General features: G+C 43.3%; 1 protein-coding gene across 1 annotated transcript in view; it reads left to right on the top strand.

Moving 5' to 3' along the window:
- Positions 1–14,979, top strand: part of pus1 (pseudouridine synthase 1) — an 18,725-nt gene extending 3,746 nt beyond the window's left edge. The window contains exons 2-6 of the mRNA XM_043715349.1: positions 327–553; positions 4,414–4,551; positions 6,652–6,754; positions 10,426–11,123; positions 14,184–14,979. Coding sequence (XP_043571284.1) covers positions 341–553; positions 4,414–4,551; positions 6,652–6,754; positions 10,426–11,123; positions 14,184–14,234 — 1,203 coding nt within the window. The 5' untranslated portion in view covers positions 327–340 and the 3' untranslated portion in view covers positions 14,235–14,979. The remainder of the gene's footprint in view (positions 1–326; positions 554–4,413; positions 4,552–6,651; positions 6,755–10,425; positions 11,124–14,183) is intronic.
- Positions 14,980–19,602: the final 4,623 nt, after the last annotated feature.

Consider the following 19,602-nt stretch of genomic DNA (forward strand, 5'->3'; position numbering starts at 1 on the left):
CCCGTGTGTGTGTGTGTGTGTGTCAGTAACACTGACCCTCTCTCTCTCTCCCCCCGTGTGTGTGTGTCAGTAACACTGACCCTCTCTCCCGTGTGTGTGTGTGTGTGTGTCAGTAACACTGACCCTCTCTCTCTCTCCCCCCGTGTGTGTGTCAGTAACACTGACCCTCTCTCCCGTGTGTGTGTGTGTGTCAGTAACACTGACCCTCTCTCTCTCTCTCCCGTGTGTGTGTGTGTGTGTCAGTAACACTGACCCTCTCTCCCCCCGTGTGTGTGTGTCAGTAACACTGACCCTCCCTCTCTCTCCCCCCTGTGTTTGTGTAACAGAGTTGGTGCTGGGCATGTCCATGGCAGCTCCAGCGGCTGGGGCCTGCAGGGAGGAGCCGATTTGCGGTGAGCAGGAGCTGGGGAAACGGAAGCTATCGGCCGGGGAGAGGCCTGACGCCGGGAAGAGGCTAAAGGAGGATCCCGGGGGAGAAGTGAATCAGAAACCCCCCAAGAGGAAGGTGGTGCTGCTGCTGTCCTACTCTGGGAAAGGCTACCATGGCATGCAGGTACCCACCCCCAATATACAGTGTGTAACACTCCCCATTCTCCGTGTACAGTGTGTAACAGACCCCCCCTCCTCCCCCATTCCCCATGTACAGTGTCTGAAGGGTAGAGGATAAATAATTGAAGGGAAAAAAGGGCCTGCGTGTGGGTCGGTGCTATAATCTGGAGCGATGCAGCTTGTAGAAATTTTCCAGGTTGCCTTTCCAGTTCAGTGCGTGTTCAGAATTGGCTGTGTGTTGTTGAAGTAGTGTGAGCTGTAAGTCCCGCCACACAGCAGCAGCGAGCTGAACTTCTCATGGGGTTGTGTCTGGTACCTGTCGTTAATTACTAGACTTCTTTCGTTTTCTGCGAAAACTCAACTTTCATCCTGTGGGATTGTGGGCACTCCACTTCCCCCTACCTTGGCCTTCCTCTGAAACAGAAATATTGAATATGTAGAGATACTCATTCAAGATGCTTGCTGCATTAGATCCATACTTCTCATTGTAGACCAGTCCGGTCTGCTCAATCCCATTTCCCCTCTTCATCCCTGGAGTTTTGCGAGTTTGTTTAATGCAAGTGTCCACCTGAAAGTATTCATTGTTTCCTGTTCCATTGTCCCCGTAAACAGCATGTTTCTCTGCATCCCCTACACCAGTTTAAATTATAACTGTGTCCCTTAGTCTTTATACTATCAACTAATGGGAACATCTTTGCTTTGTCTATCTTGTCTAGGCTTGTATATCTCAATCAAATTGCCTCTCAGCCTCAGTATTTCTAAGATAAAATTCTCCAGCCTCCTCAATCTATCCCTGTCAGTAAAGTCCCTCATCCCTTCAATCATTTGGGTAGATCTCTCTCCAAGACCTTCTTGGCCTTCCTAAAGTGACCAGAGCCAGGTGCAGTACTCTACTTGTGGCCGAACCAGAATTTGAGAAAGGCTCACCATAAACTCACTAATTGTGTATTCAGTACCTCTATTTAAGAAACCCGAGATCCCCTTTGCTTTGCTGACTTGCTCTCTCTCGTCTTGTCACCTTCAGAATTAATACAAGTCTGTGCCTGGGTTCCTGAATACTGTTTAGAACCAGGCTGCTACATCTCTATTGCCTGTTCTGTCTCGCTGTCTCTCGCACATCGTCTCCCCATTTGTCACATTCCGCCAACCTGCTGCTGTCCTGTTGTAGTTGATTGGTAATGTCCTCTCTGTTTATCACTCCTCCAAGTTTGGTAACTTTCACAAGTTTTGAAATTTTACTCTGTGCACAACTTTAATATACTCAAATAGCTTATGTCGGTCAAAAAGCAGTGGTCCCAGCACTGACCTTTTGGGAGCACCACTGTCTAGGAATCCTCCAGTCTGAAAAATAACCATTCTCCACAGCTTTTTGTTTCCTGTTGTTTTGAACTTTTTTAAAATCCAAGTCAATATTGAGCACTCAACCACAATGTTATTAACCAGCCTTTTCTGCGATACTTTTGTCAAATGTGTTCTTGAAACAGTCAATTTTAAGAATATGGAGGCACCCTCATTGTCCCGAGTGGGAGTTGTTCAGGGCAGGTGGTGTTGTAGTGATAAAGTCACTGGATTAGTCATCCAGAACACCAGGCTAATGTTCTGGCAGCATGGGTTCAACTCCCACCTTGGCAAATGGAGAAATGTGAATTCAATTTTAAAATTCTGGAATAAAAAGCTGGTGAACGTGCAACCGTTGTCAAGTGTTGTAAAAATCTTTGATTCACTAATGTCCTTCAAGGTAGGAAACTGCCATCCTTACCTGGTTTGGCCTGCACATGACTCTACACCCATTGCAATGTGGTTGGCTCTTAACTTCCCTCTGGGCAACGAGGGATAGGAAATAAATGCTGACCTAGCCTGCAACACCCAGAACCCATGAATGAAGGAAGTACACAACCTCCTATTACTTGCTTCCTATTTATATACAGGAAGCTGATTTTTAAATTCCCTGTTAGGCTAAATGCTGTTTTCCTGTCATATTTTCTCTCTGCCCTCTTCCCTTCCTCTTCGTTTTCTCTCTCAATCTATAGTTTTTGATTGAAGAATTCTCCTGGTATATGGTGCACACACTTCTCTTTTTTATTATGTGATATTTTCTATCTCCTTCATCATCGAGGGACCATTGTTTGGTTCTCTTTACTGTCTCCAGTGTTGGAATGTACTGACTCTGCATCTGAAATATCTCCATGATGCTCCATTACTGTGTTTCCTGTCTGTCATTGGTTCCAGTTCATTTTGGTCCATTTGAAAGAGCCCTCTTCCAATTCAGACCTTCACCTTGCATCTTGTTTGTTTCTTGCTGTTCTGTGTTAATAGTCTAAAATAAGAAAAGGTGATCAATCTTACCCAAAATACTACCCAACAGAGACTTGGCCTACACCTGGCACAAATGAGAGCTGTTTGAAACATGGAATGTTTTTAGAGGACTTGACAAGCTTTTTAAAAAATTCATTCAAGAGATATGAGTTTTGCCAGCATTATTTGCCCTTGAGAAGATGGTGGTAAGTTGCCCCATTGAACTGTTGCAGTTCATTTGGTTTAGGTAAGTTCACAATGCCCTTAGGGAATTGAAGGATTTTGACCTAGTGAAGCAACAGTGATAGATTTCCAAGTCAGGGTAGTGAATGGCTTGGAGGGACATTTGCAGGGGATGGTGTTCTCATGTATCTGATGCCCTTGATCTTTGTGGGTTTGGAAGGTGCTGCCTGAAGAACCTTGATGAATTTCTGAAGTGCATCTTGTAGAGTACATACTGCTGTTCCCGAGCTTCAGAGATGGAGGGAGTGAATGCTTGTGGATGGGGAGCTGCTCAAGTGGCTGCTTTGTCCTGGATGTATTGAGCTTATTGAATGTTGTTGGAGCTGCACCCATCCAGGCAAGTGGGGACTACTGACTTGTGCCTTGTCGATGATGGCCAGGCTTTGGGAAATCACATCTAGAGTGGATGTCTACTGGTTGATTTCCTCTGACTGAAGTGTCTGGAGCAGTGGGCCACATTCTCATGAAGAGTCAGCCATTTAGGATCAGGATAGGAAAACATTCTTCACTTGAAAGATTGTGATCCTTTGGAATCCTTTTCCTAGGTTGCTGTAGGTGCGCATAGCTTAGTTACATTCAAGGATGGAATAGATGGAACTGAAAGGAATTGAGAGACACAGGGAGCAAATGGAAAGTGATGTTGATGTCAAAGATTAGCTGGGATCATTGTGAATAGTGGGGCAAATTGTATAACATGCTCCTGTTCCTGTTTTTAGAACTATTCAGCTGGTCAGGCAATAACCTTGGGGAGAAAACAGAAATAACATTTCAAATTGATGATCCATCAACAGAACAGAAGATCTTGAAGATATAACAAATTTTAAGCAAGTACTGAGGCAGGGGATGATTTTTGGGTGATGGGCCTTGGGTGGGGGGAGTGTGGGTTTGGTTGGGGAGGGTGGTGATGGGGTCATGGGGGTAGAGGGAATGGGGACGTGGATTTGGGGACTGGGGGTGGACAGGATAGGGGTTGGAGGAGATCAGTGTGGGGCTGTTACTGGTGAGGTGGAAAGAGCAAAACAAGGTTTGTGATAGCGTGGAGGGCAAGAGATTAAATGATAAGGGAAGCTGGTGCAAGGAGCATGGAGAGAAGTCGCTGTCTTAAATAGAAAGTTGAAGGAATATTAAGGATCAGCCTGAGTGTGCAGAATTGAAATAAGTCAGTTAGAATATGACCATTACAGATCTGGGCTGAATGGTCTCTTTTTTTTAGCGCACCTCTTCTTTGTTGTATGAATGTAATCAGCAGTAAAAATGTGGGATAACAACTGGCTCATTATTCTGTGTTGTTAACAAATAAATGTTTTCTGCAATTCTCTTAAAAAGAGAAATGTTGGATCATCCCAGTTTAAAACGATTGAGGATGAGTTGGTGAAGGCACTTGTAAAGGCCAAATGTATCCCAGAGAACCACGGTGATGATATGAGGAAGATGTCCTTCCAGAGATGTGCACGGACAGACAAGGTACCATTTGTACTTTCTCTTTCTTGAAATACCAAAACAGGTTTTGCTTACTCAGCATGTTTTCCAGTTAAATTGTGTGTAACAGAACATCTTTTAACTGAGATGTGTTGTAATTGTTAGTGGAATGTTTGAGTAGACAGTCTCATTCACACTTGAGTACATTTCATCATCTCTGCATTGTTAATTATTCACCTTTTTAGCAGTTAATTATAGGAGCCTGACCAGACTGCATTCAGAGTGCTGTGAGCAGATCTGCTCTGTGTACTATTTGTTTTTCCAAGAAAACGCAGAAAGTACTTTTGGAGAAAATGCTAAAACTATCCACAAGTATGATGCCATAACTGGGAAACTGCAGCTTTTGAGAGAGCTTTATTTTGGAAAAGCGCCATCTAGTTCTGAACCAGCAGAGGCATAAGCAGAAACATTCCACACCCACCTTGTCAGCACGTCTCAGGATTTTATACACTTTAATCGTATAATTTAAACTGCATTGGAAGCAACTCCGTCCAACTTTTCCTTGTAAAACAGCTGGCAGCGTTTGGCCGTCTGTGGCGTTAAGGAACTCTAGCAAAACTAGTCAGTGGAATCTTGGGAAAAGCTCCCTGCTGGTTGGAGTCATACCTGACACATAGGAAGATGGTTGTGGTTGTTGGAGGTCAGACATCTAAGCTCCAGGACATCTCTGCTGGTGTTCCTCAGGGGAGTGTCCTAGGTGCAATCATCTTCAGCTGCTTCATCAATGACCTTCCCTCCATCAGAAGGTCAGAAGTGGGGATGTTCACACAGTTAAGATACTGATGCAGACTGTGTCCATATGCAGCAAGGTTAGGACAAAATTCAGGTTTGGGCTGATAAGTGGCAAGTAACATTCACATGATACCAGTGCTTGGCAATGGCCATATCCAACAAGAGACAATCTAATCATCATCCCTTGACATTCAATGGTGTTAATGGCAAAGTTCCTCCCACTATCAACATCCTGCGGGGTTACCATGAAGCAGAAACTCAGCTGGACTAACTGGATAAACATAGTGGCTTCAACAGCAGGACAAAGGCTAAGGATCTTGCAGTGATTGGTTCCAACACCTTTGGCATGACCAACAGGCAGCAAGATAACTGGCTGATTCATAGAAACCCTGCAGTGTGGAAACAGGCCATTTGGCCCAACAAGTCTACACTGATCCACCCAGACCCATTCCCCTTGCCCTATTACTCTACATTTACCCCTAATTAATGCACCTAGCCTACACATCCCTGAACACAATGGGCATGGCGAATCCACCCTAACCTGTACGTCTTTGGACTGCAGGAGGAAACCGGAGATCCTGGAAAAAACCCCAGGCAGACATGGGGGGGAATGTGCAAAATCCACACTGACAGTCACCCAAGGGTGGAATCGAGCCCAGGTCCCTGACTCCATGAGGCAGCAGTGCTAACCACTGAGCCACCGTGCTGCCCTAATTTCTTGTTTCTATCTCCATCCCTTCTGGTGTAGAGGGTTTATATTTGCTACCTTCCAATCTGATGTTATCTTTCCAAAATCTAGCAAAGATTGGCTACCTCATTAGCAACCTCTTCTTAAGACCCTTGGATGAAATCCATTCGGATCATCATGTGTACCAGTTAAGGTAGTCAGATGAATATCCAGTGAGTGATCCCTTCCTGAATACACTTAACCTTGACTTGTACAATTAACCCTGCTCTTTAAAAGACCACAAAGAACTGAGCAATAATGACTCAGGTTAGCTCTTCTGTACAAACCCCTTTTCTCTGAGGCAAGTGTCTGAGTTTGACTTCATGACCATTCCCACCTTACCTTAAATCCTTTGCATTTTACAGTTATTCTGCAAGGGCAGACTGCATAGTCTGTAATTTATATATTTTAAATGCATTGCATTAGAAATACAGGAGGAAATTGTAACTAACTCTCTGGGTGGGAATTCTGTGGGATAGAGTCGAATGTCCTGCTCTGTGTTGCTGTCAGCTGATGTCAATGCAGTGAAAAGCTAAAATACGCCCCATCCCCAGTTTCTCCATTGTCAGTTTGGATTAAAGTTTATAATGTGGAGTTTGTTGACATCTTATTTTGCTAATTTCCAGGGTGTTTCTGCTGCTGGTCAAATTGTCTCTCTGAAACTCTGGCTCATCGAAGACCTGTTGGATAAGGTCAATGCACACCTACCAGCAGGCATTAAAATACTAGGTATGGCTTTTAATTTGTGTTTATTTGACAATTTGGTGTAGGAGTTAATTTATAAAAATGATATACCAGGCTGAGACATGAAATATGTGGGCAGACGTTAAATGTGAAAGGCAGTTGTTTGAAAATGAAGTAGGAGATATGTTAATTTGGTATGAATTGATTTGCAGCATTGTTCAAACCTCTCGCTCTGGTCACCCAAGTTTTCTTTGACTCCATGGACCTTGGCGATTCTTTTCATTTTCATTCATGAGGGTGTGGGCATCACATTGAGAAGGTGGGGGTGAGCTGCCTTCTTGACCCGCTGCAGTTCATGTGCTGTAGGTAGACCCACAATGTCCCTTAGGGAGGGAATTCCAGGATTTTACCCAGTGACACTGAAGGAACGGCGATATATTTCCAAGTCAGGATGGTGAGTGGCTCAGAGGGGAATTTGCAGGGGGTGGTGTTCCCATGTATCTACTGTTCCTTGTCGTTCTGGTGGTGGAGGAGCTTGCATGTTTTGGGAGGTGATGTTGGAGGAGCCTTGTTGTGTCATGTGAACTACAAGACCACAAAAAAAAGCTTGTGCCTCTACTTTTGATAATTTGCATAAGTAAAGGAGGAGGCCATTTGGCCTATTGAGCCTGTGCTGACTTTCCATAGCACAATCCAGTCAGTTCCAAATCTCAAGCTACTGATAGAGCCATACAACACTAAACCAGACCCTTCGGTCCAGCCAGTCTGTGCCAACCATATTCCCAAACTAAACTAATCCCACCTGCCTGCACTTGGTCCATATTCCTCCAAACATTTCTTATTCATGTACTTATCCAAACATCTTTTAAACAATGTAATTGTACCCGGATTCACCACTTTCTCTGAAAGTTCATTCCACCCATGAACCGCTATGTGTGTTTAAAAAAAAAAGTTGCTCATGTGTTTTCTAAAATCTTACATCTCTCACCTTAAAATATGCGGCGTAGTCTTGAAATCTCCTCAGGTAGGGAAAAGACACCTGCCAGTCACCTTATCTATCTCCAGCTTGATTTTATAATAGTAGATCTTGTGTTCATTTACACAGTGAATTTGACCAACAGCTTTCTCTATATCTCTCCAAATACGTACTCGAAGTACCAGTGAATAAATACCAAAGCACAGTGTAAATAAAATGGAATTGCCTGAATGTTGAGAGTCAGATAGTGGGGATGGATGGCACCTAGCACCAGTTTGTAAATAAACCACATTGCAGTTGAGAAGTCTTCCCCTAATAGCGCATTGATTTGATGAGCTTCAATGTCTTAGCGAGTGATTCTTTATTTCGACCCTGCATTTTAACTTTTGTGAAGGTGGAGGCCACTCGGCCCCTTTAGCCTGCTTTTCCATTCACGAAGATTGTGGCAGATCTAATTTCTCTTACCCCATCCCCACCCCTACCCCTGTGTCCAAACATCAGCAATCTCTCCTTTGATTTTCCTCAACAACTGAGCACCCTCTGGAATGGAGAATTTCAAAATTCCCAACTCCAAGTGATGACATTTCTCTTCCTTACAGTCTGACATGGATAAGCCCCTTTATTGTGAGACTGTAATCCCACTTTTGTTCTAGATTCTATTCCCTCCTGCTGGGGGAAACATTATCTCTGCCTCTAGCCTGTTAAACCCTTTAAAAATGCATTCATCTCAATTAGATCTCCACTAATGCTTAATTCTGGAGAAAGATTCAGCAATCTAGGCTATCAATCATAGATGTGATCTCCTGTCCTGTTGATTAAATCAGTGAGTCTTTGTTGCAACTGTTTCCTTCCTCAGGTAGGGAAATTGAAATTCTGTACTGTCCTCCAAAGGCCCTGATACCACTTCCCAGGGTGGCTATTCAAACTTAGGATAAATTTCTACTTTGGGTTTCCTGCATGTGTTAAAAGTTTAAAACTCAAGATTCAAACTGAAAACACACCTCTTGCTTTCACCCCCTCACTCTCACTCCCCATCCATGTCAACATCTGCCCCTATAATCCATCCCTCACCATCCCTTCATACATGCTGTGTTCAGCTACCCATCTCCCATGGTCCCGCACACTGCATATGCCCCCCAAATCATCCTCATCACTCTTTGTAGTCCTAATACCCTCTTACAATGTAATGCCAACTCCCCTCTTTGCCCTTGCCTCTCCATGCTAGCTCACCTATTACCAAGTGTTGGCATAACTCGGGTGACACCTTGATAGAAAATGGATATTTCCATTGATGTTGTCATGTTTCTAATCCTTTTTGAAAGCAAACATTACGCTCCTGTTGTCAGTGTCTCAGGTTAACAAACATATCCATTTTATAAGCAGTTGGATCTCTCCATCAAAATGCTCATCTGATGGGGCCTCTATTGTGAAACGGATTATTTGGGAAATCAGACATGAAACACAAGTACTACAATGTCTGTGTGAATGATTAGGAAAATAAAATTTTACAACTTTTATAATCTCAGTGAACTTTTCACTTGTTACACATAAGCAGCCTTTTCACAATCCAAAGGGTGCCTCACCTCCACCATGGGAATGGATATCATTGGGTACTTTCCCTCTAGAAATATCAGAAATTCCTCCAGCCATCACGCCTTCCCTGCACCCCTCACCTGACTCATCTTGTGCCAACCCATGTAGCCTAATGCCTTGTACCCATCTTGTATTCCCTCAAATATCCTATATCACCCAATACCTCTTCTACCCATACCCCATGACCACTTATAATCCATGCTACTTAATCCCTACATCCACCCACAGCCCTTTACCCCTTCACCTACTGCACAAACTCAGTGAGTGTCCCTATGAAGACGCCCAGTTTCAACCAGGGAGGAATTCACAATGGATGCTATTGGCTACTAGTCACCCTCAGTTCCGGAGCCATGAAGGTACAAGTCTGCAGGGATTAGATTAGATTAGATTCCCTACAGTGTGGAAACAGGCCCTTCGGCCCATCCAGTCCATACCGACCCTCCGAAGAGTAACCTATCTAGACCCATTTCCCTCTGACTAATGCACCTAACACTATGGGTAGTTTAGCATGGCCAATTCACCTAACCTGCACATCGTTTGGACTGTGGGAGGAAACTGGAGCACCCGGAGGAAACCCACGCAGACACAGGGAGAATGTGTAAACTCCACACAGACAGTCGCCCGAGGCTGGAATCGAACCTGGGACCCTGCTGCTGTGAGGCAGCAGATCTAACCACTGAGCCACCATGCCACCCCATGGTGGTAAGCATTGGTGTGAAAAACCTAATACCAGGGAGAAAAGTGGGCAGGGAGGTCAAACAAACCAAGTTTTTCAAAATCAAATGTAATGAAAATTACAGGGTGACATGGTGGCTCAGTGGTTAGCACCGCTGCCTCACAGTGCCAGGGACCTGGGTTCAATTCCACCCTCAGGCGACTGTGCAAACTTCACACAGACATTCTCCCTGTATCTGCGTGGGTTTCCTCCCAGGTGCTCCGGTTTCTTCCCACAGTCCAAATGCTGTGCAGGCTAGGTGGATTGGCCATGGGAAATGCACTGGAATAGGGTAGGGGGAATGTATCTGAGGAGGATGTTCTTCAGGGTCAGTATGGACTTGATGGGCTGAATGGCTTGCTTCCACATTGTGGGCATTCTATGAAATTGACAGCAGATTGGTCTCATCAGATGCACTGCTTTCTTTTTCAGGACTGAAGAGAGTAACTGGGAGATTCAACTCAAAGAATACCTGTGATGCTCGGACCTATTTCTATATGCTGCCAACCTTCTCCTTTGCCCACAAAGACTACGATAGGCAGAATATAGAGTACCGTCTCAGCAGTGACACACTGAGCCATGTCAACAGGCTATTGGCCAGCTACAAAGGGACCCACAATTTCCACAACTTCACGTCCGGGAAGGGTCCGAGAGACCCCAGCGCTAAGCGATACATAATGGAAATGTATTGTGAAGAGCCATTTGTGAGGCAAGGCATGGAATTTGCTGTCCTGAAGGTGAAAGGACAAAGTTTCATGATGCATCAAATTAGGAAAATGATTGGATTAGTGATCGCCATAGTGAGAGGTTATGCCCCAGAGTCCATCATGGTCCGGAGCTGGGGTGAGGAAAAGGTTGATGTCCCAAAGGCTCCCGGACTGGGGCTTGTATTGGACACGGTCCATTTTGAGAAGTACAACAACCGTTTTGGCAACGATGGAGTTCACCAGGCACTAGAGTGGCAAGACATTGAGGACCAAATCATGGGATTTAAAGAAGATCATATCTATCCAACCATCATCCAGACTGAAATTGAGGAGCAGTCCATGGCCAACTGGCTGAGTACGTTACCAATCCATGATTTCAGTGCCACAGCATCAGGAGTTCAGATTAATCAGAATCACATCAAGGTAATAGCTACAATCTGTCCTACTGCCAGGCACTAAGGGTGGCAAACTGGCACTGTTGCTGGATTATTGAAGCCAGAGGCCCAGGCTAATACTCTGTGTACGTGTTCTAGTTTTCCAGCGGCAGCTAATGGAATTTACAGTGATAAAAATCTGAAATTGGAAACTAACCTCAGTGATGGTAGCCATGAATTTGCCCAGAGTTGTGTAAAAACTCACGTGGTTCACTAATGCCCTTTAGGTAAAGCAATCTGACATCCTTACCCAGTCTGATCCATATGTGACTCCAGACTCAGAGAAACGTGATTGACTCTTGGTTCTGAGAGGCCGTGCAAGCCACTCAATGCAAGGACAAAGGCTGTTGAGCAGCACCAACCACCTCTCAAGTGTAACTTCAGTGTTTTATTTATATCACACATGGGGCATAGGCAGCGCTGGCTGGACCAGCATTTATTGTCTGTCCGTGGTTGCCCTGAGAAAGGTGGAGGTGAGCTGCTGCCTTGAACTGCTGTATATAAAACATTTACACCAGGGTCGGCTAAATTTCTTTGGATTTCTGGTTACCAACATTGCTTTCAGAGATATTTGGAATATTCTTGCCTGGAGTAGTCTGTGTTACCCACCATGATTGATAGGTATCTCTAACTCCACTTTCAAACCCCATATACGTGGTAACATGCTCAAAGATAATCAGATGCTGGTACCGGAGCACTGATTTTAAATGGGCTATTGGTTTGTTTACTTTGATTCTAGTAAAAATATAAGCGGTTAAAGCTGTCTGTCCTTCTGTTATTAGCTGTGCAGTCTATGTTCTATACAGATCAACCCCCCCCCCCCCCCATGTCGAAACAAATTGATACTTGAGTTTTTCCAGCTGATCACAATTATTGGAAAAGTGAACAGAGGGGTAATGAGAATTCTCTTACTCGGAGTTGTCAGGATCTGGAACGTTCTGCCTCTATAATATTAGTGGAAGCTGATCCTTAAATAATTTGAAAATGGAGGTATCGGAGGATAATGGGCTCTCTGTGTTATGGAGCCACTGATAATTAAATGAAGGGCAGTCCTTCAGGACGAGTAAATGAACCCCAGTTGCTATAAACTTGTTGGTATTGGGCAATGAGCCTTTTTCAAACAATGTCCATGTGAATGGCAAATGAGAATTACTCTGAATAACAGTGAGGTGTTTTTTCTATTTTGCTCTTTAAATTTCATTTTTCAAAACTCACACCAGACAATGTGTCACAGGCTTGGCAAAAATCTGATGATGAAAGAGTGATACTAATTTGGGTGAATATCTCCTGAGAGTATCTGACTTGTTTTTGGACAGTATTAAAGTTGTTTGTTTTTTCATTCATTTGGCATCGCTGGCTGTGCCAACACTTATTGCCCATTCCTATTTACCCTTGAAGGTGGTGGTGAGCTGCCTTCATGAACCGTCTTGTGTGTTCTCCTTCATTGCTCCCAGTGGTATTTGTACAAAAGCTTTTTCTGATATCAGCACAATGTATGTTCTTCTCTAGGCTTGATTGCTACTTTGGAAAATGTAATTTTCGTTTGACAGGTGTTGAAAGTGGGTAGTTTTCCTTGAGTCAACCTTTATAGGATTGACTTGCCTGATGTAGTATAGGTTTTATAATCTTTAGAATCTCCTTATTTGTTTTTGGGACATTAGTTGGTATTAACCGCTTGCCCACAGGTTCTGCTCTGAGAAGGAGATGGTGTGTTGTTGTTTTGAAATGTGTGCCAATGTGATGAAGGTACTCTGACAAGGTTGGGTGTCAATATCGCAGGATGTTAATCAAGTAGCTGAAGAAATGGCCAATCTGTCATGGTCATTGTGGATTGAGGTGATGGTGTTTCCCTTGCCCTTCTTGGTAGCAGTGGTTATGGACGGAGGGAGGTTTTGGTTTGTTGACATGACCTTGTTGAGTTGCTGCAGTGCAATCTACCCTAATTGCAAAGCACCCGTGCTGGGAGGGCAAACACACGAGTTGGAGCAGGGGTAGTCCATTCAGTCTTTTGAATATGCTGGAGCATTTGATATATCAGTTCTTGTCTAAACCCATGATACCATTTGATTCTCTCAAGAATCTGTCAAACTCCACCTCAAAATCTATTCAATGTCCCACCTTCACTGCTGCCTGGGTAAGAAGGTTCCACAGAGTGGTGCATGTGTATCAGGGTTCTGCACACTGAGATCCAAGTCAGTGATTTACTGATTGCTAAAGTCACTGGCACAGATGGACCTTGAAGGCTTGCACAGCCAACGAAAGAAAAATAACTTGGAGGGAATGCTGGTCGTGACATCTCTTTCTCTTCATCTCTATCTTAAATGAGAGATCCATTATTTTAAATTGTTCAAGTCTCACCCATAAGGGGAAACATCCTCTCAGTGTTCAACCTATAACTGTTAAAATTAACACATGAAAATCTCAAACTGAAAATATTTTGTTTTCTCATTATGAATAATGGTCCCTTTATTTAAGAAAAGATATTATTTCATTGGAGACAGTACAGAGAAGGTTCAATACGATAATCCCTGGTATTGAGGGATTGTCTGATGAGCCAAGACTAGACAGATGAGGACTCTACTCACTGGAGTTTAGAAGAATGAGAGGTGATCTCATTGAAACATATCAAATTCCTAAGGGGTTTGACAGGGTCAATGGTGAGGGGCTGTTTCTCCTCATGGGAAGGTCTGGGACCAGGGGGCACAGTCTCAGAATAAAGGATTTAAGACTGAAATGAGGAGAAATTTCTTCTGAGGGTTGAGAGTATTTGGAATTCCTTGCCACAAAGAGCTATGTGAGCAGTGTATTTAAGGCTGATAAATATTTGTTCAGTCAGAGAACCAAGGGTTATGGTCAAAGGGCAGGAAAATGTCAAATCGGCCATGATCCTGTTGAACAGCAGACCAGGCTTGAGGGGCTGAATGGCCTGCTGCTGCTCCTATTTCTTATGCTGTAATGATTTTAATAATAAATCTGTTTTCCCTAACTATGTTTTATATGTTTCTGTGATGACTTGAAACAAAACCTCCCTGCCCTTCTCTGCTTTCAGAAGGTGACTGAAGATTTGGATGAAGGCAGCGATGGAGGTGACTCTGACTGAGCTGGTGGTAAAGTTTGGACATGCGAGTAACAGTTCCACAGCCAACTGGTGGGAGCAGAGACCGGAGGGAACAGAGCAATCGTTGGAAATCTCTCCTTGCAGTGTTTGTGCGAGGCGCTTGAATAGGCTACTCTACAAAACGAGAAGGGCCCAAGATGAGTTTTCTGTTTAAATTTCACTCTCTATTGAGATGATTTAACTTTGTGACATACCCTTGATTTTGTTTATAATTATTGCTCAGTTGGCAGTTTAAAGGAGCAATAATATTTGGAGGAGTTTGTTTCCAGTTTAAATCCATTACACATTGCAGGGGTGAGTAAGGGACAGGAGATGCACAGAATGGATACAGTGCAGGTGGTCATTTGGCCTGATGTAATTAATTCTGAAAGGAATAGTCAGTTAGTTCCAGCTCCCTACTTTTAACACTGCAAACTTTACACCTGTAATTTTAATCAAATTATTTTAGAAAATTGCTACTGAGTCTTCATGTGACAATTTCAACAGACTGCGAGAATAGCCAAATTAAGGGGACATCTTTCGAACTTTACTGTTACTCAGATAATCATGTCTTATGTTGATGTTACTTTCATGCATTGATAGAATATTGGATCTGAGAATCATAGCTTCAACACACGAACACAGTCAAAGCTTTATTGTATCTGAACTTCAGGATTGTGTCGCTGCGCGGCATTTAAGCTGATGTGTTTATTTCAAAATAATAAAAGTGAAAGACGTTCACCCAAAATGCATTCTAGAATTATTCATTCTGACCGACATTTTCATCTTTGTTCAGGAGATTTTATTACACCATTTTAAATTTGCATCTTTTTCTATAAATACGAAGAGGAGGAAACTATTTAGCCCCCAACTCATTGATTGATTCATTAGTAATTTGTACCTTGACATAGTTTATCAGCCTTTGTCAAGTCTCCTTTCGTTCACATTCCCCAACAAAAATCAATTGATCTTTCTACTGAATATTTAAATTGTCCTTCAGCATTCCCAGACCCTCCAGTCCATCCTGTCCCATACAATTGTGATCACTTGCGAATTCCTCCCGAATGAAAACTTGGTGATACCGTGGGAGAGGCAAACAATGAGGATAAACCTGGAAAATTCTATTCCGATCCATTGATGTGATGAGATTGAATCCAGGGGATCACTTTGGTCCTGAGAATACTTTGTATTTTCTGTGTGGCAATCTGTCCCAACTAGAAACAGTCATAGTCATAGAGATGTGCAGCACGGAAACAGACCCTTCTGTCCAACCCATCCATCCCGACCAGCTATCCCAACCCAATCTAGTCCCACCTGCCAGCACCTGGCCATACCCTCCAAACCCTTCCTATTCATATACCCATCCAAATGCCTCTTAACTGTTGCATTTGTACCAGCCTCCACCACATCCTCTGGCAGCTAATTCCACCCTCTGTGTTTAAAAAAAAAAAGTTGCCCCTTAGGTCTCTTTTATATCTTTGCCCCCTCACCCTAAACCTATGCCCTCTAGTTCTGGACTCCCTGACCCCAGGGAAAAGACTTTGCCTATTTACTATCCATGCCACTCATAATTTTGTAAACCTCTATAAGGTCACCCCTCAGCCTCCGACACTTAAGTGTATAAGTCCTGCTAAGATTTGCTTTCCCAAAATGCAGCATCTCGCATTTATCTGAATTAAACTCCATCTGCCACAGATCATGTTGTAATCTGAAGTAACCCTTTTCGCTGTCCACTACACCTCCAATTTTGGTGTCATCTGCAAGCTTACTAACCATACCTGTTATGCTCGCATCTAAATCATTTATGTAAATGACAAAAAGTAGAGGGCCCAGCACCGATCCTTGTGGCACTCCACTGGTCACAGGCCTCCAGTCTGAAACACAACCCTCCACCACCACCCTCTGTCTTCTACCTTTGAGCAAGTTCTGTATCTGAATGTCTAGTTCTCCCTGTATTCTGTGAGATCTAACCATCCAGAAAAAAAACAACACAATGAATAGACCGATATCTCATCCAACACCTTCAATATTCACTCCCTTCACTACTGACATGGAGTGGCAGCAGTGTGTACCATCTCCAAGGGTACCTTGGCCACTAAACCAATTGCTGATAAGGATCCAGTTAATTGGCACCCACCACACAAACAGGCTGTTGTGCAGAGAAGTTGCAGGAAATTGACAAATAATTCTGAGACTTCCCTTCTAGCTGGAGGTTATGGATTTGAAAAATGCCAATGAAGAAGGTTTGGTGAGTTACTGGGCAGCATGGTGGCACAGTGGTTAGCACTGCTGCCTCACAGCGCCAGAGACGCGGGTTCCATTTCTGCTTCAGGCAACTGACTGTGTGGACTTTGCACATTCTCCCCGTGTCTACGTGGGTTTCCTCCGGGTGCTCCGGGTTTCCCCTCTCAGTCCAAAAGTGTGCAGGTTAGGTGAAAGGGTAAATGTAGAGGAATGGGTCTGGGTGGGTTGCTCTTCGGAGGGTTGGTGTGGACTCGGGCCGAAGGGCCTGTTTCCACACTAAGTAATCTAATCTAATCACACTCCTGACTTGTGCCTTGTAGATGGTGGACAGGCTTTGGGGAGTGAGGGGGTGAGTTACTTGCTGCAGTATTCCTAGCCTCTGAACAGTTCTTGCAGTCACGGCATTTATATATATTTGTATCACACCCAGAGTACCAATGGAACAATGTATAGTTTAAGTGGCTGTTATTTGATCAGTTAACCATGTTAATTTGCACAAGAAGCTGCCGGGGAAAATCTAGTTCAACATGGAACAGCTACAACATCTGTCAATAAAGTGATAATTTTTGTTTCTGGAACAAACATTAAATACAAAGTGAATTGCTGAAAGTAATTTGACAAATCCTGCCTGCTGTCCAAACTGCTCTATTACCTTCACCTTTTGGAAAACCTATCCAGTTAATCGCAAGCTCTTTGTTCATTGCCTTCAAATTTTTCTTTTTCTGAGTACAATATTAATGTAATTCTTAGAAAGGTGAATCTGGTTTCACTCACCATTCAAGCAGCATATTCGAGACCATCTCCACTCTCTGTATTTTAAAAATAGCATAGTCATCCTCCTCCTCCATTCGGAGTCTGGATGGAATCTTCAATCTGGGTCTGCTGGTTACTGATTAACTGCCACTGGAAACAGTGGAAGAACGGTGTATTTTTATTTTTGTCTTTTAAAGTTGTGGACTGCAAGAAGGATTTACCAGGATGCCTGTAAAATCACACAAAGTTGTATCTGCAGACTCAGGATCTGTAGTTTATGAGTGAAGCTGATTCGTTCTCACCTATCTGAGCAGGTTGTTACTGGAAACAAGTTACAGAGGCGCAGCCACAAAGATACGGGAGGGTGTGCTGTTGTCTCCAGCAGGAGTAAAAGACTCAGTATAAACTCGAATAACAGTTCTCTTACCTGCAGCAGTTGCTGTGACTTTAAATTGAAAACGCAGATATTTTCCAAGTGAATCAGTTGCTCTTTACTTTTCTCAAACTATTGGATGCCTCTAGAAAGAGGCAACTAAACACCATGCGCCTGGCTAGCTGAAGATGGATCACCTCAACATCAGAACTGGGAAGCAAAGACCACTGTACGGACTTCTCACTTTTTCTACCTCCACCAATAATCTAAGTAGGGTGGGTTTATAAGGAAATTAGAGTTTTAGTTAATGTTATGTAAATGATTTATATCTGTTACTTATAATAATTACATGTAATAATGAAGAATTATTGTTTAGTGCAGATACCTGGTCTGTGCTTTCTATAAACCTTGGTCTAAAGTAGATAACTTGGAAATGAGAAATTTACCAACAGCAATAAACAGCTTCAAATTGGCTGCTTTTGGGGAGGGAATTGGGGGTGGAAACCACAGGAGTTTGATGCAAATCCCATTACAACTATCATTCTAGGGGTTGTCACTGACCAGAAACTAGCTCTTGTGTTGCAATAGTCTCTTAGCCAGAAGGCCTGAGTTTGAGACCCACCTTCTCCAGATGTGTCATAAGATCTCTGAGCAGGGATTGAAAATATGTATGAATGGTCTGATAGTTAGTATGAATGGTCTGATAGTATGAATGGTCTGATAGTTAGTATGAATGGTTTGCAACACAGTTGACAACAATGCATAGGTTCAATTCCCACATTGGCTGAAGTTACTCTAAATGTTGCACCTTCTTGACCATGCCCCTAGCCTGACACATGGTGACCCTCAGTTTAAACCAGTCTCACCCATTCAAGAGCAGCCCTATGGTCTGGTAGGGCTATGGTGACTTTTTATGTCTTGGGCCCCTCGAGTCTCCTAATGATATTCTTACATTGTTCCATCAATTCTTCAAATGCCTCAATCTACTTAATTGGCTAAAATGAAATGATTTTTAATTTCTTTATCTAAAACTTTCCCTGCTATGAAACATCTTGGTGCCAAGTTTTTCCTTGTCCATTTTTTAGAATAGCTCTGCTATTACAGTTGTGCTTCATGTTCCATTCTTAAAATGTGTGGGACATTATAAGCAGCTGCCTTAAGTGGGTTATCTCTTGCGCCTGGCCAATGTGACCAGCTACAGCTTCAGCTTGGATGCAGCTTACAGCCTTTTTGAATTTCCTCTAGAGTGCTACATTCAATTGAATGGTTTCTACCTTCCTCTCTCTCACTACATTTCAGATAACAATAACACACTGGGTGTAAGAGCTTTCCTTCACCAACTTAAACTGTGTCATTTGGAAAGTACCAATTGAAACAGTTTCTCCTTACCTACTCTTCAAAATTCTGAGACATTGGAACAAACTTGATCAGATCTCCCTTCAACCTTCTCTAAGGAGAACAGTCCATCTTCAAGCTAACCACATGACTGAAGTTTCACTTCCCTAGTAACATGCTTGAATATATTTTCTGAACACTCCAATTTTGGTGTCATCTGCAAGCTTACTAACCATACCTGTTATGCTCTCATCCAAATCATTTATGTAAATGACAAAAAGTAGAGGGCCCAGCACCGATCCTTGTGGCACTCCACTGGTCACAGGACTCCAGTCTGAAACACAACCCACCACCACCACCCTCTGTCTTCTACCTTTCAGCCAGTTCTGTATCCAAATGGCTAGTTCTCCCTGTATTCCATGAGATGTAACCTTGCTAATCAGTCTCCCATGGGGAACCTTGTCGAACGCCTTACTGAAGTCCATATAGACCACATCTGCCCTCATCAATCTTCTTTGTTACTTCTTCAAAAGACTCAATCATGATTTCCCACACACAAAGCCATGTTGACTATCCCGAATCAGTCCTTGCCTTTCCAAATACATGTATATCCTGTCCCTCAGGATTCCCTCCAACAACTTGCCCACCACTGAGGTCAGGCTCACC

Source organism: Chiloscyllium plagiosum, chromosome 25 (assembly GCF_004010195.1).
Source record: "Chiloscyllium plagiosum isolate BGI_BamShark_2017 chromosome 25, ASM401019v2, whole genome shotgun sequence".
NCBI lineage: Eukaryota > Metazoa > Chordata > Chondrichthyes > Orectolobiformes > Hemiscylliidae > Chiloscyllium > Chiloscyllium plagiosum.